The following is a 14,816-nucleotide window of genomic DNA, read 5'->3' on the forward strand; positions in this document are numbered from 1 at the left end:
TGAACAGCAGTAACATACACATACACTTTTAATAAATAAATGTCTTTTAAATTACTAGGTTGGTAGCAAGAAGTGACTGAAATTATGCCTTTCTTGTTTATGTATTTCAAAACTGCCAAATACTGAAGACTTTTGGAAATACGACTGCACAGTTATCATGTACCTTTTCACCTTCCCATGCTGTCCGTACATTGTATCTATCAAGTTGTGTTTCATCCTAACTGCAAGCTTTCTGAAGTAAAGAAAGTCTCACATAATAACCTCCCACTGCACTGCTGCTGTAAATAAATGTTCTTAGTCAAAAAAAAAGACACGAAACGAAATATCATAGCACTGTCTATATTTTGACTTTTGGTCTTTTCAGGAGTGTATAAAAACAATTAAGACACAAACTGACTTATTGCTTTTTCCAAAGTTTTTTTTCCTGGAAATCTAGCTGATAAAAATCTTGGTTAGGACTGCTGTACTTCCATCACAACATACTTGGATGTCACAGTTGCGCAGCTGGAGGATAAACAGCCATTTTAGAAACAAGAAATACAGTTTGATACACATAAAACTTGTATTTGCTATGACAGGTCCTACTTCTTATCTCTCTGACAATAACTTTACAGGACAGATATTTTACCAACGCTGTGTACAAGTTGTACAAGTTAAGATAAGAATTAAAGACCAAGTGATTCTAAACTAAGAATGAATGTCTGAGCGGTTATGTATTATGTTGATCTTTATACACTTCAAGATCCTAGAGATCATTGCAAAGTTTTTGTATAAGGATTTTTTTTTCTCATTTCTAGTACATATAAGCTTAAGTGTGCAGAATACTGCAGAAAACCGAAATATGTAGAGCTGGAACTTGGTAGAACTTGAAAGAAGGTAACACATGAGTGAAATCAAGATAGAAATGAGAACTTCAGAGAAAAGATGCTGGAAGAAAATCTGAAGAGAAGAAAGGACCCTTCAGAGTAAACAGAGTTCTGCTATAAAAAGTTTTCCAGCAACATATACCAAAATTGCTACTCAAACTCATCCCAAATATGTAGAAAATTACAGGTTTCTCATCTCTAGAGAGAACACTCCTAGAAAGGAAGTTTGCCACTAATTAATTTTGTCCTGGACTGCTCAGTTCTCAGTAAACAAAGAAATAAGGACAGACTCAATTTACATCAAGAGCAAATAAATAAACAAACATGTTGATTCATTCGTCAAGACAAAGATTCTCAGTGGTGCCATAAGGTCTCTTTTAAATGGGAGCTCTTTGAGAAGGAAATAAAACCCCTTCCCTTAGTCATTGCCAACATCAGTTTAGAATTAACAGTATACAAAATATACTATGCATGTTCCAGTTTCCTTCAGAAGGTAGTCCTTGCTTTGGACCTACAATTCCCATTAAAACTATTATGCGCATGTATCAATATCTTTTTCACTTTTTGATCATAAAACAATGATTACAAATAAAGACACCTGTATGTACTCCGATTCACAAAAATGAAAACCTGAATATGCTGAAGAATTATATTGTTCAGCTCTCTAGATATTATTGCAAGATGACTGTAGTATGTACTTTTTTTCATAAGGAAATCTCTGGATATCATTCTTCAAAACATCATGCCAGAATAAAACATCACGCCAGAGATGGTGATTATTAGGAAATACGATACTGTACTTGGTTTTTATGGTAAGATTTACAGAGAGAGAAGAATCTCTCAGAATCTCCAAGAGAGACTATTTCTTGAGCTTCTTCTTGTTTCCATAGAAGATGCCTATTTTAACAGACTCTCAAGTACTAAATCTGGCTTTTTCAGTGGTTGTGGCACAGTCAATGCATCATACCAAAGCTTCACTTCCTGCTGTCAAGATGACCTTAGTGGAGCATACAGTTTGAAAAAAAAAAAAAAGAGTTGAGTTAGAGGTGAAGAAGATAAAGAGTGGGAGACGTGCACAAAATAAGAAATCAAAGTGTATATGGCATACGACCCCCTGAGATGCTGAAACTTTCATGCAGAAGGGCTGACATCAGAGCTGAGTAGGTAGAACCAGTACTGCATGCCAACTTTCTGGCTCTAGGAAGCCAATTTAAGTAGCATTGAATTAAGGAGGGGAAAAAAAAAAACCTAAAGCAAATGCTAAAAAAAGAAATTTATCTGAGTGGTCAGTTTAGTTACAAGAGTCAGATGCTTGAGCCACAAAATGTTGTGGCAGAAGCCAAAGGAGAGGAGTCAGAAGGAGAACAGGCATGGAGCAAGTGGGGCTTTTCTAATAGGAGAAGTTCCATATAGAAAAAATGCAGAAATGCAAGCAGCACCTGAAGTAAAAAAGGAATTAGGAAAGCTGTTTCTTTAAATAGAAAGTATGTGATACAAAGACACACTGATATTACAGGAAAAGAATAAGAGGAAGAAATAATATAGCAATAGAGATGGAAATTAAAGATACAAGTCCAATCAAAGAAGCTATTCGAGTGATGGGGGAAATCAGTAAGAAATTTTGCCAGATATAAAAAGACTGGGGTGTTTTTTTCCTAAATAGCATAATCAAGGCAATGAAGTGTAAACCTAAGCAAGAATTATCTTATTTGGAAGTTTTCCTAGATTCATATTGGAAAACAAAGGCACTGAGAAGTAGCTAGAGTGAAAAGCTTAGAATCCCCAAAATGACTGTACAAGTGCTCTAAAGAATAACTTAATTCACAACAGCATAAGCTGGTAACAGAATAAGAGCTCTGGAGGAATAAGTCTGTCTTATTTAATTTTCTTTTTTTAAAGGGAATTCATTCCTTTCCTCTATTGATTTAGGGTAAGAGAGATTTGATTCACTCAGTGAATGAGACAAAGAGGTGATCTTTACCTTGCCAGTGGTAATGTTTGCTTTTGTGTAATATTCTACTTTTCATTCAGAAAGTGGATTTTCCTGAGTGAACACTTGCTGGTAAACACCTGCGACATGCCGGCTGTAAATCTAGAATGCTGAAGGCCTTCTTAAAAACTCACCATGATTTAAAAGGCTGCGAAAAGTGAAAGGTTTTTCAGTGCTGAAGACCAATCCTAAGGATGTAAATGTGTTTGGATTAACTACTTACAGTCCCACGGACTCCTGAGTTAGTTGTACAAGTGCTGGACTCTGAATAGAAAGAAACTGGCTATCTTCAGATGACACAGTCTGTTAATCTCTCTGAAATTAGCATGCTTAGATTATTAATAGTTATGGGCTAAGTGTTCTAAACCAGACCTCTCTGCAGAGAAATGCAAGAATCTGTGCTTCACAGATAAATATGAGACTGAGCAGTGGGCTTCAGGCTTCAAGCAGGATAGTGCATACACAGTGCAAGTGGCACTGTACTATAGCGGTCCATCATTTTTCAATCCCAGTTTAAACTGATTTAGGTTAAAAAAAATGTTTTCAAGGCATGAAGATGATACAGCCGTGAAGGAACAACCAGATGAGAGTATCATCAGAAGGAATAAATTGGGAAGCTTATTGCTGGGGTGCCATCCAAAGACCGATCCTAGCAAATCTACATTTGAATGCTAGATAAAGCATTGCAAGGCCAGAGTCAATGACAGTGTAAATCTGGCTCAGAGCCCAGCGCTGCATCAGAAGGGATGCAGCCACCGAAGCCCCTGAGTTGGTTCAGCACTAGTTCACTCCTCACCTCAGAATATATTTTTTCTAGTGTGTTTCCTTTGTGCTAGTCAGCCAGTACAGCCTATCAGGTACTATCTGTTCACACTGTTTTCTTCCTTTAAGTCTAACTGGGTAATGCCTGTACTTCATCAACTGGCACAGCAGTGAAACTCTGGATCTGTGGGTGCAAATACCTGAGCAAAGAATGTCTGCCCTAGGAGCGATCCCCAGCAACAGAGGGTCTGGATGATACGACATCCACACTATATCCACACCACATCTTTTAAGGGGGTTAGTTAACAGTACATCTAGTCTACTGACTAAAATGCCTGTTTGCAGCTGCAATGCAATGCTAATTAGGAATGCTCCTGGACCACATTTTCTGTTCCAGTTTCATTTAAAAAAATCCAATTTGTTTTCTAAAAGACCATCCCACAAGGCAGCCAAAATCACTTTAAAAGAGCACTTCTGATCAGAACCAAATGCTAATCTAGGTGCATCTTAAATGATATGCCTTGATTACTTTAACACAAACATGATCCTGCATCCATATACAATCTGAAAGAAACAGATACTGGTAGGGGATCCCGTAAGGAACATATCAACGACTGTGCAATCACAACCCCATTGCAGCCCTACGAAACCACCAAACAATATCATGCTTTTTTCAGTACAGAACTGGGTAGAAAGCAAGCCTAAATTTCTGAAAAGGAAAGTAAGTCCTGTTTCTTCCTTCTGTTTTCAGCAAGAAAACAGAATCAAATTAAATCTCTTGGTATTTGAGTAACATCACTTTTTCTATAAGCTTAAATAACCCCACAAAACTCTGATCTCTCTGACTACATGGGCCAAGAAGCAACAGGGTATGGCCCAAACATGCAAGGGTATTTTGGCATAGGAGAAAAATTTCTGAAAAGCTAGTACGTATATTAAGAGATAAATATTAGCTTAAATTTTTTTCAAAGCCTAATGTTTTTAGAGTTTTCACTGAAGAATACCATGCTTCTAGCTATTAGTGTTGTTTTGGACTAGTAAAACCACGCAGTTTTATACTGATTTCTCATTTATTCATTCTGTAGAGAAACTATTCCAAACTGAGACGACGGTATCAGAAAAAAGAAAGTAATTATCTGAGAGGTAATAACTGAAACAGTTTTTCAGCTCTTCCTGACCATCATTAACAATGACCTGGAAGAGGTGAGGAGTGCGCTCTCATCACGTTTGCAGATGACACTTCACTGTGAGGGCGAGTCCATACACTCGAGGGCAGGACTGCCATCCTGGCTAGGCTGGAGGAAGGGGCTGACAAGAATTTTATGATGTTCAACAGGGAGAAACAGTAAGTCCTGCCCCTGGCACAGGCTAGCCCCTTTCAATAGCACAGGCTGGGCACTGACAGCCTGGCAGCAGCTCTGTGGAAAAGCGCTTGAGGCTCCCAGTGGACAGCAAGCTGGGCATGAGCCAGTCCTGTGTCCTGGCAGAAAAGAGGTCAACAGCATCCCTGGCTGTACGAGCAAGAGCAGAGCCAGGAGATGCAGGGGAGGAGTATTCTCCAAGAGCTGCCACTCGTTAGCCTGTAGCTAGATACTGCCTTCAGTTTTGGTCCCTGCACTACAGGAAAGATCACAAAATGGAGCAAGTGGAGGGGAGTGCTACCAGGATGGTTGGGTTGGAGCCCTGGCCTGGTGAGGAGAAGCTGGGGGAGCTGGGCTTTTTCAGCCTGGAGAAGGGGTGCCTCTGGGGACGACTAAGAGCAGCCCCCTGGTGCTTACAGGGAGGTCATCAAGACAGAGCTAAGATTTTCAGAGTGGCATGTGGTAACAGGATGAGAGACACTAGGCATATGTCAAAACATGAGAGGGACAAACAGGTTATAAGGAAAAGTATTTTCCTCATGAGGATAGTCAAGCAGTAGAACAGGTTTCCCAGAGAGGCTGTGCAAGCTCTATCCTTGGAGATTTTTGAGACTCAATTGGATAAATTCCTGAGCAACCTGGTCTGGCCCTACAGCTGACCCAGAATTATTGTGTTAGCCTATGATTCTCTGTATGTGATTTCCTTTTGCTCCTTTCCAGCGCAAAGAGAAGCAACCTAGCTGAGATACCCAGTGCAGTGGTATTCTCACCGTGGGCATTACCACCAGCAGCAGTAGACATTACCATAGGCATTACCACCAGAATACAGTATTTTTCTCCTAGCTGTAAGTCTTCAGAGCAGATCTCTGTTCTGCTCCTTTCACATATACTTAGAAAAACCACTGTGTTCAGTTTTTGGCTTAAGCACTCTTATGTTTCTTCCAGTCATTTTCCTAATGGGTACCTCAGGATTATTCTAAAATGGAACATTTTCCTGTGCAAGTGCTCAGGATAATAAGCCTTAAGTGCAGGCTCAGTACCACAGAAACATAACTGCATAACATGCCCTTGTATAGATTTCACAATAATCACAATGCTCGGTATTTACATAACACATCTTCTCAATGCTTAATACACTATTAGCAATCTGCATTTAATAATAGTAGGGCCATCAAGCTGCAAAATGCTCAGATGGCACCTAATTGTTTTACATTTCAATATTAGTTTTGATTTTGCAGCATGTCTTTTATTACATCTTAAATTTTAATGCTTTTGATTTGCATGTTCTTTGGGCTCTGAAAGCATTTCACACAAACTTATCAGAACACAGACACAAAAATGAAATAAGCCCCCCAGCAACTTCTGAGAATTCCAGAAGGATGACATTCTAGTAAATTTTATAAAGAAATGATGGAAAAAAACAAAGATCAAGAAAGGACACAGTACGGAGAAGAAAAAAAAAAAGGAAGCATTCAAATATATAATCAATAAGGAACCAGTGAAGCAGAAGTAGGACTGTATAGATGACAAGGGTAATATTGTGTTGGTACATTGCCAAAAGAAAGTAATGAATTCCTTCACTCACTTTTCACAAAGTAACATGAAGTTAATGCCATGAACTGACAGATACTTCACAAAGTAGAAGAGAAAAAATACTGAAGGTACACAAGTTATAAAGAAATCAGGGTGTCTTGTTGGAGAGAACAAGAAAACATGGCTGTTATCTGCACAAATTTTAGAAATAGATTTTGATCTTGTAAATTTATCTCAAAAAATGCAATGGTTAAGGTATACAAAGAGTAAGTTGACTACAATTTTCTTATGCAACAGTGAAAAGCTTGGTCTGGAAGTACATAACTAGTGGAGAGCAATATTATGATTGATTTTTTTGCTCATTTTACCTGCAGTGATAAAAGGAGATGACAGTAAGTAAAGAACTGGTCCAGACTGAAAGGAAAGCAGTATAAAGACATTAAACACACTGAGAATGGCCTCTGCTCATTTTCAGAAGTCAGATTCAGGAGTATAAACTTGTCCCAGTGAAGAAACATCTATATCTGACTGCAGTGTATCACAGGTTCAAGGCTGAGAAGAGATGCTTAATAGACAAATCCTATAAAAATCTGGAAAGAATGAATTTATACCTAGTGGTGTATAAAATAATTATTTTTCTATTCAAAGTCATCCTGATTAAATTACACTGGAGATGATGAATGTGGGGTTTTTGCACCTGTTTTTTTGTCTGTGTTATTACCTCAAGTGAGTTGGAAGAAATTAAGAGTAAGGTAACAAAAAAATACAGATGATACAAAAACTGTGAGGAATTCTCACAATGAAAAAGACTGAACACAAGCGGATTTGCTGCAAGGTGCAAAATAACAAAATAAGGTGCAAATTTGGCAAATACAAATACACATTTCTATAGAAAAATGAGCCAAAACTTCATTATACAACAGGGACTTGAATTTTACTGTGCTGAGAGCCCGCGAAGTAGAAATGCCAAAGAAATTGTAAATTCTAGTTTCATTTTGCTTTGATCTTGATAACACCATTTGATCCTTAAGCTGTTTTATCTATCCACTTGGGTTAATTAAAAAAAGTCAGAGTCACTAACCCAGCAACCAAGTGCCTTTCCAGTTCTGTTTAATACCCTGTATAAAACGAATGGTCATCTTTACATGTGACTGGAACACAGTGTCCCTAGCCAAATAAAGAAAACCGCAATCAGGCACAGTTTTGCAGGCAGCAAAAAAAGGTCATGGCAATTTTTTACTGCTTAGATATCACATCACAAAACAGAGCTACTGCAGTACATTTTTTTCATGGCACTTATTAAAAAAATATTTCTCTACCTGCTCAGTGCTTTGACATGAATATAACTTGACATAGATTAACTTCTGCTGATTCACCAGGGTCAGGATTTCCCCCTCACAAAGAATTAAACAAACTCTGTGAGTGGGAAAGAACTATCTACAAGGAACAATGTACCAGCACTGCAAACATCAGGAAGAATTTCTGACGTGAGATCCATCAGAAGAGTAAGTACATTTCCTCAAGGAAAAAGATGGAAAAAGTTTGGGTTTTTTTTAACATCCACATGGCACATACACATAAAGCATTCCTACATGTACTGAAATGTAGGTAACAGTCCACTGACAGTGGCTACATGTGAGAGTTTAGCAGCATGTTTTCACATCTTTCAATTCTCTTAAAATGATCAGTAGAATCAGTACTGCTGTAATGAACGGTTAGTCTAAAATCTTTTAAAGTTTTCTGGTGCATTTTGACTTGTTGCTGATGTGCATAATATGTTTATTCTCTTCTCAGTTAAAAGTTTGTCAAAGTAATATAACCCATTGCTTTCTCTTTATAAAATGTTGGTTTTCCAGAGTAATGCTTTCTTAACTGCAGGCTCAGAGGATATATAAAGAATGGGAAAAAATGAAGATGACAGAAATATAACTCAAAATTATTATAGAAGTTGTAGTAGTTACCTCTAGTAAGATATATGGTGAATGAAAGTCCTTATATGAAACAATTTTCAGCCAAATAAAATGTGATTTGTCATACTTACCATAAGAAGTCTATCTCCAACCTGCAACCTCCCATCTTTTTGCGCAGCTCCTCCGTCAATAATCTTGGTGACATAAATGCTGTTGTCCCCCGGGATGTGTTGGTTTCCAACCCCTCCTGCAATACTGAATCCCAGACCTGGAGAAGAAATGGAAAATAAAACATTAGCAATACAACATATAATATTTAAAAAAGAGTGCAAGAGTAGCATATATTTAATCTGCTGTACAATTACAGTATTTTTTACAGAAATACAAATAACATAAGATCTATTTGTGGGGTCAATACTCTTTCACTTTCCCTGGAAGGTCAGGAACAGAAATAAATTAAGGAAATTCTTTGTCATGTACAATTATAGGAAGGTAGAGAGAAAAAGAATCGAATCAGTGATTATTCTATACCCATGGCTTGTCCTCGCCAGGGGCCAGTGCAGCCTATGTCAAGAAGTTACGGCACAACTTGCCATGACTAGTTATAAAACTCTGAAGCTTGGAGTTTATTTTGTTAAATATTGGCATAAAATACATCACCGTCTATCAGAACAAAATTAAAGGTGTTCTGATTGTCCACACAATTTGAAAAATACTTGGGAGAGGCGTACTGCGGATTTTGCAAGCTTCTGCCATACCACAGTGAAGCGTCTGTGAAAGTGAAAGATAAACGGTGTAGACATTTGGATTTAAATCTGCTTCGTGTATTTTTCTAGGACACAAATATCTTTGGCTATGGATACATAAAATAAGAAAGCAATAGTCCGTATACAACTTCTGTTCAGTGATCTGTGAAATTCCTAGATAAACACCCAAAGAGCCAAACTTTGGAACAATGTCAATAATACATGCCGATATGATTCAGGAAAAGGAAGGCAAAATAAATAGATGTTGGGGGGGAGAAAAAAAAGACAGGTTTACCCTTTTCCTACTTTTCCTATCCTCTGACACATTGCATAAACAGACAAATCATTGCTTTCATTTATAATAACATTTTTATCTCTCAATCAGAGAACAGACAGAAACTACTGTGCTTTATTTCCATAAAAATCTACTTCACACAGCTAATTTTTCATAGTTCATATAGCTAATGGGAACTTCCAGCTGAACAAATAAACTGTTACTGACAATAACCTGCTTAGATTATTGCTTCAACCAGGCATTTCTCTTTTAGCTGCACAGAAAAAATAGTTACATCTATTTAGAGAATAATCACTAGTTTTATCTATGAAATCTATGCTGTTCAGTCGTTCTTAAACAAACATGTTAGTAATAGCTGCAGCCTGAGCAGTAAAATGCAACAGTAAAAAATGAGTTGCCTAGAATTTGGCATTTTATCGCAAACTCACCAGCCTGGCTGCTTGGGCAATAAAACTTAAGGGAGGGTATATTTAATACATGCAGGCTTTTTCAGCAGCTATATGAGCACAGAGATAAGGGGTTTTTGCGAGAATTAAATATTTTTTATTTTTTTTCTCACATTATTTTCATTTGATTATTATTTTAGCTTAAAAAAAGACGTGAGGTCAGATAACATAATGGACTACTTAATGGATAGTGCCAAAACAGTAAATTACAAAAAGAACCCTCTGAATTTATATCTCAAATTGAAACACTACTTAATTAATTAAGATGACTATTAACAATACACATGAAGTTAATTCAGAACTATGGGATAATTAAAATAAAGCTTTATTTAATTTCCAGCTACAGCTGGTGATCACTGTTACTATTTATGCGCTACTGCCAGGACAACTACAAGAATAAAAAGATTATGACTTCTTCAGCATGGAAGAATTTGTTCATTACCCTGGGCCTACTAACAAAGAAACAAAAAGATATTCTAAGAAAACATCAAGAATAGAAATTTTCTTTAAAACATTAGTTGTGGACAAGGAACAATGATTGAATAATGTTCCTTGGTGACATAATTATCATCCTTTTGACCCCCCAAAACATCTGCGCATGCTTCTACCAGTAAAGTGAAGATCTGAGAGTATTCCAGAATGATGATGAGAGTGGGTAGGAGAGACAACTGAGGAAGAGAGAGATTTTCCATGTCTTTCCTATCGATAATGATTTAGTTTCATTGCCTAATCACACTTGCCTTCTTAAAAGAGATTTCTTCTTGGGAAGAATGGTGAATGGTACACTGGCCCATTTAATTTTAGTTAAATGACTTTTGCTAATTGCTAGGGCACTAGGAAAGTATAATACAGGAAAACTTTTGGGTAGGATTCATATGGCCAAATGACATCAGACAAGCATGCTAATCATTTATGCTACCTTTATAATCAATGAAAATTCATTAAGGGCTTTTAAAGCATGATTCATCTCATCTCAAAGAGACATCTGAAAGAGATGAGATGAATCACACTCCTGGTTTCTGAAAGGCTGGGGGCTGGATGTGGGAAGATGTGGGTGGGAAGATCAGTGCCATAATAGTTCACGGCCTCAGTTAAAATCTCATCTCCATTAAGACTGAAGGTTTCTGTTTTGTTTTAAGACCTCAGAAAGGTTTGTGCATCCCTGGTATGGATTCCTCTTGTCACTAGCTACATCAGGTTAGTCTCATACCAGATTCTTACTCTATTTTAAAAGCAGAGAATCATTCAAACATTTGAGAACACAGGGAGCAAGACGTTTTCTAAACTTGGTCTTTTTCATTGCTCCACTGAATTTTAAAAAAATCAAAATAAAATACCATATTTAATTGCAGAACCTTTTTCTTACTGACTCTTGTGGTTAGGAAAACATTGCCATCAGAACATAGAAGATCAGCAGTAACTTTGAGGATCGCCCTCCCTCTCACTTCCTATTTTGCTAATGTGCAATCTGCTTTACACCACCACCTCAGCCTGGACAGAGCACCCTGTTTCCTCACAACAGGAATTAGATGGAGGATAGATTTAGAATGGAGATAAGAAAGAAATTCTTCACTGTGAGGGTGGTGAGGCACTGGAACAGGTTGCCCAGATTGGTGGTGGCTGCCCCATCCCTGGCAGTGTTCAAGGCCAGGTTGGATGGGGCTTTGAGCAACCTGGTCTAGTGGAAGGTGTCCGTGCCCATGGCAGGGGGGTTGGAACCAGATGGTCTTTAAGGTCCCTTCCAAGCCAAACCATTCCATGATTCTATGGTTCTATGAAGAAGACAAGACTACCCCAAGAGGAAAAAGGAAAGAGAACTGGATTCAATACTGGTGTACATCTAAGTCAAACTCAGCTTCATTCAAAGACACTGAAGAGAACAGGCACATATAAGATTGGGTCAGTGTGTAAACTAGGGAAGATTAATCAAACTCTATTTCCTTCCATTTTCACTGGATAAGTTTTTGTAAAATTCATCTGCCTTTGGGTTCCACAAATGCTGATCACTGATCCTGTGGATATTAACATGTATAATAGTGGAATGAGACAGGAGACATCACTATTATCACAAAGAGGAAAAGGGACAGGGGAAGGAGCTATTCCATCAAAACTGGATGCTGCAGAAAAAGTGCTGATATTAACAATAATCAAGGATACTTATTCATATCTTTTCCCTGGATTATGACTAAACAAAATATTAAAATATTTGAAAAGGTAATGAAGCCATAAAGAAAAAGACGTTGCAGCCAAAACAATTCAAAAGTCTTAATCATAGCTATTTCAGAAAAAGGTAACCAGTGACTATTTACATGTATTTTGCATTATTTGCTGCACCAGCTACACATTTTAAATGCATCACTATATTAGTAAAAAAGTATGTTATAACTAATTCTCTGGTAAAAAGTAGGCATGGAGGCTCTGCCTATGATTAGTCCAGCAACAGATGCCTCTATGTGATAATAATAAAATCATTGTTTAAGACACATGGGATGAATCACACTGTGGGCACATCACTTTCCAGTAACCAAAGAGGGAGCCTAAAAGATCAACTGCAGCTAGATAATGTCAGCTTTCTAATAAGAAGTGAAGTTAAATGAAACTCTTACTCATAACCCAAATGGGATGTTGCATTTTGCTACTATCCTACACAGAGAACCAAGTTTATTTTAAGCCAGCAAACAGAATGAGGATTTGAGAGGGTAAATCCAATGTGAGTTTCACAGTCCTAGATGGGAACCTCCAAATAATGGGGAAGCCAAAGAAAGTAACATTTAAGTCGTAACCTTACAATGTAATTAAGAAGTGTGTGATTTGCAGGTTGTTAACCAAAACAGTGTGCTCTAGAGACATAAAATGCATTATTCCTAATTGCTGGATTTCTGGCTTTACTACAGTATGCCTTAACCGCTGACAAAGTGACCTGTTGAACATAGAGTATCTTGATGAAGCCACAAAATGCATAGGACTCATAACAGAAATATTAGGCTAGAAACAAATGAAATACAAATGGAAATGTGCATGTAAGCACTAGAAGAAAGAGCAAAGGTTAGAGAAATTATGTGTATTGACAATACAGAACTTTCCCAGCAATAAAACTGAAAACGAGTCATTTCTGTCAAGCCTGGACAGAATGTCTGGACTCTGTTAAGACCACAGCACAGGTGTCTTGTCAGCAGAAGACCCTGTACTGTAACAGTGGGATGTTGGCAGCAAGATTACAGCATGTGACATATGCCATTCTCTTGCCCATAAACCCAACAGGAAAGCAGATCATAGCGATAAAGACGTGTGTTTACTAAATGAAGACAAACAATGAGCCTTGTCTAAGCCTTATAGACTGAAGAAAGAAATATTCAATGTAAAGGACCACCCCATAACAACAGTGGACTCCTAGAGGGTATAAATCATCTGTCCAAAAATTAGTCCATGGTTGTCAATCAAGAAAATGCCAAGAGATGTGATAAGGTTTCGACGTCCTGTGTCCTTTGTGTTACACACCTCAGCACATGCATCCTGGGGCTTGTGACGAGATGGGGGAATGAAGAGTGAATGAAATATATGAGAGAATCAGCATAACCGGGTAACTTATTTGGCGATGTCATGAATAAATATCACTCTCCCTGTATGATCTCTCATTGCTTTTTGCCACAATAATTTTCTACAGGTGTGAAACAAACTGATTTGCTCCAGAACACTGTTTGAACTCAGATTTTATGAAACTGTTTCAGGCAGCAAAACAAGATAACACAACCAGAAAGTACTCATGCAACAACTTGCCCCACTGTGACCTTCCCTGGCACCGCGAGCCTGGCTGTGCTGCGAGACGTGACACATTGATCGTGCTCCTGTGAGCAACCGGACAAGGCAATGAAGAACCCAAACTGAGGTAGCTCCTGCCTTTCCACAGACCAGCCACTTCTACAACACTCATTTACAACAAATATAGCTCCATGTTGTTTTATTGTTGAAATTACTTACGCTTACAGAACGAATATTTATATAGTCTTTTTTTTCCTCTGAAAGGGAGAACAGTATCATACCGGTGAACCTACCAATGAAATTGTCAGACCAGGAGCAATGAAGTCTAATCCAGGTTTCTAATTAATCAAATTCCACTTGGAGGGAGGAAAGGAACATGGGTAATATAAAATGCTTTGACTGATATCATTTGATTGACTTGTTTTGACAGATACCGCAGTTATATCTAGTGCTGTATGAATAAACAAACTGAAACAAGGTTGACTATAAACAGAGGAGCAGCAGGGAATATCTCCCCCTGCCCCTTTGCTCAAGACTCCAATGCCAATTTTAGTTTTCCTGGAGGAGAGATAGAGCACATCTTTAAAAGTAGCACCCCACAATTGTGGAAGTTTAATATGCTTCTTGTAGCTGTGACTTACGACTAGTGTTTATTGTTGACAGCAGATCCCTTTATTATTTGGTACACACAAAAATCAAATACATTACAAAACAAAAATTAAAATCAGTTTCACAATAATTATGCAGTGTTACAAGGAGGGACCGACCTTCCTCTACAGAGCTCTCTCCTTCTATCTTTATTTTTTATCCCATGAATCAATTCCTGAGAAACTATTAATCCCAAATATAGGAGATGTCACTTTCTCTCTCTCATCTCCTTTGTGTTGTAGGGGTAGATTCAAATATCAATTTGAGTGAGTTCTTAGAACAATTCCTATTCCTGACTCATGTGACAGCTTATACCAGAAGGACTTACATGAATAAAATTTGACTACATTGTGTTCTGTGGATGAAAAAGTCAGTCTAAAGTACAGTATGATTCATAAAACTTTAACTAATATTCATAACATACTTAAAAGCTGCCTACTTTCATTGCCATCATTAATTCCTGTTTCAGATTCTGCTCCCAGATCACTTCAGAGGTCTCT

The 14,816-nt window shown here is 37.7% G+C and overlaps 1 protein-coding gene across 2 annotated transcripts in view; it reads right to left on the reverse strand.

Annotated features, from left to right (window-relative positions):
- The window catches only part of DLG2 (discs, large homolog 2 (Drosophila)), a 1,012,119-nt gene that overhangs the window by 286,133 nt on the left and 711,170 nt on the right, over positions 1–14,816 (reverse strand). For both annotated transcript variants that reach the window (XM_010576558.1, XM_010576559.1), the window contains one exon: positions 8,554–8,690. In XM_010576558.1, the coding sequence (XP_010574860.1) occupies positions 8,554–8,690 (137 nt within the window). The remainder of the gene's footprint in view (positions 1–8,553; positions 8,691–14,816) is intronic.

This window comes from Haliaeetus leucocephalus, unplaced genomic scaffold (genome assembly GCF_000737465.1).
Source record: "Haliaeetus leucocephalus isolate CR32 unplaced genomic scaffold, Haliaeetus_leucocephalus-4.0 Scaffold536, whole genome shotgun sequence".
Taxonomy (NCBI): Eukaryota; Metazoa; Chordata; class Aves; order Accipitriformes; family Accipitridae; genus Haliaeetus; species Haliaeetus leucocephalus.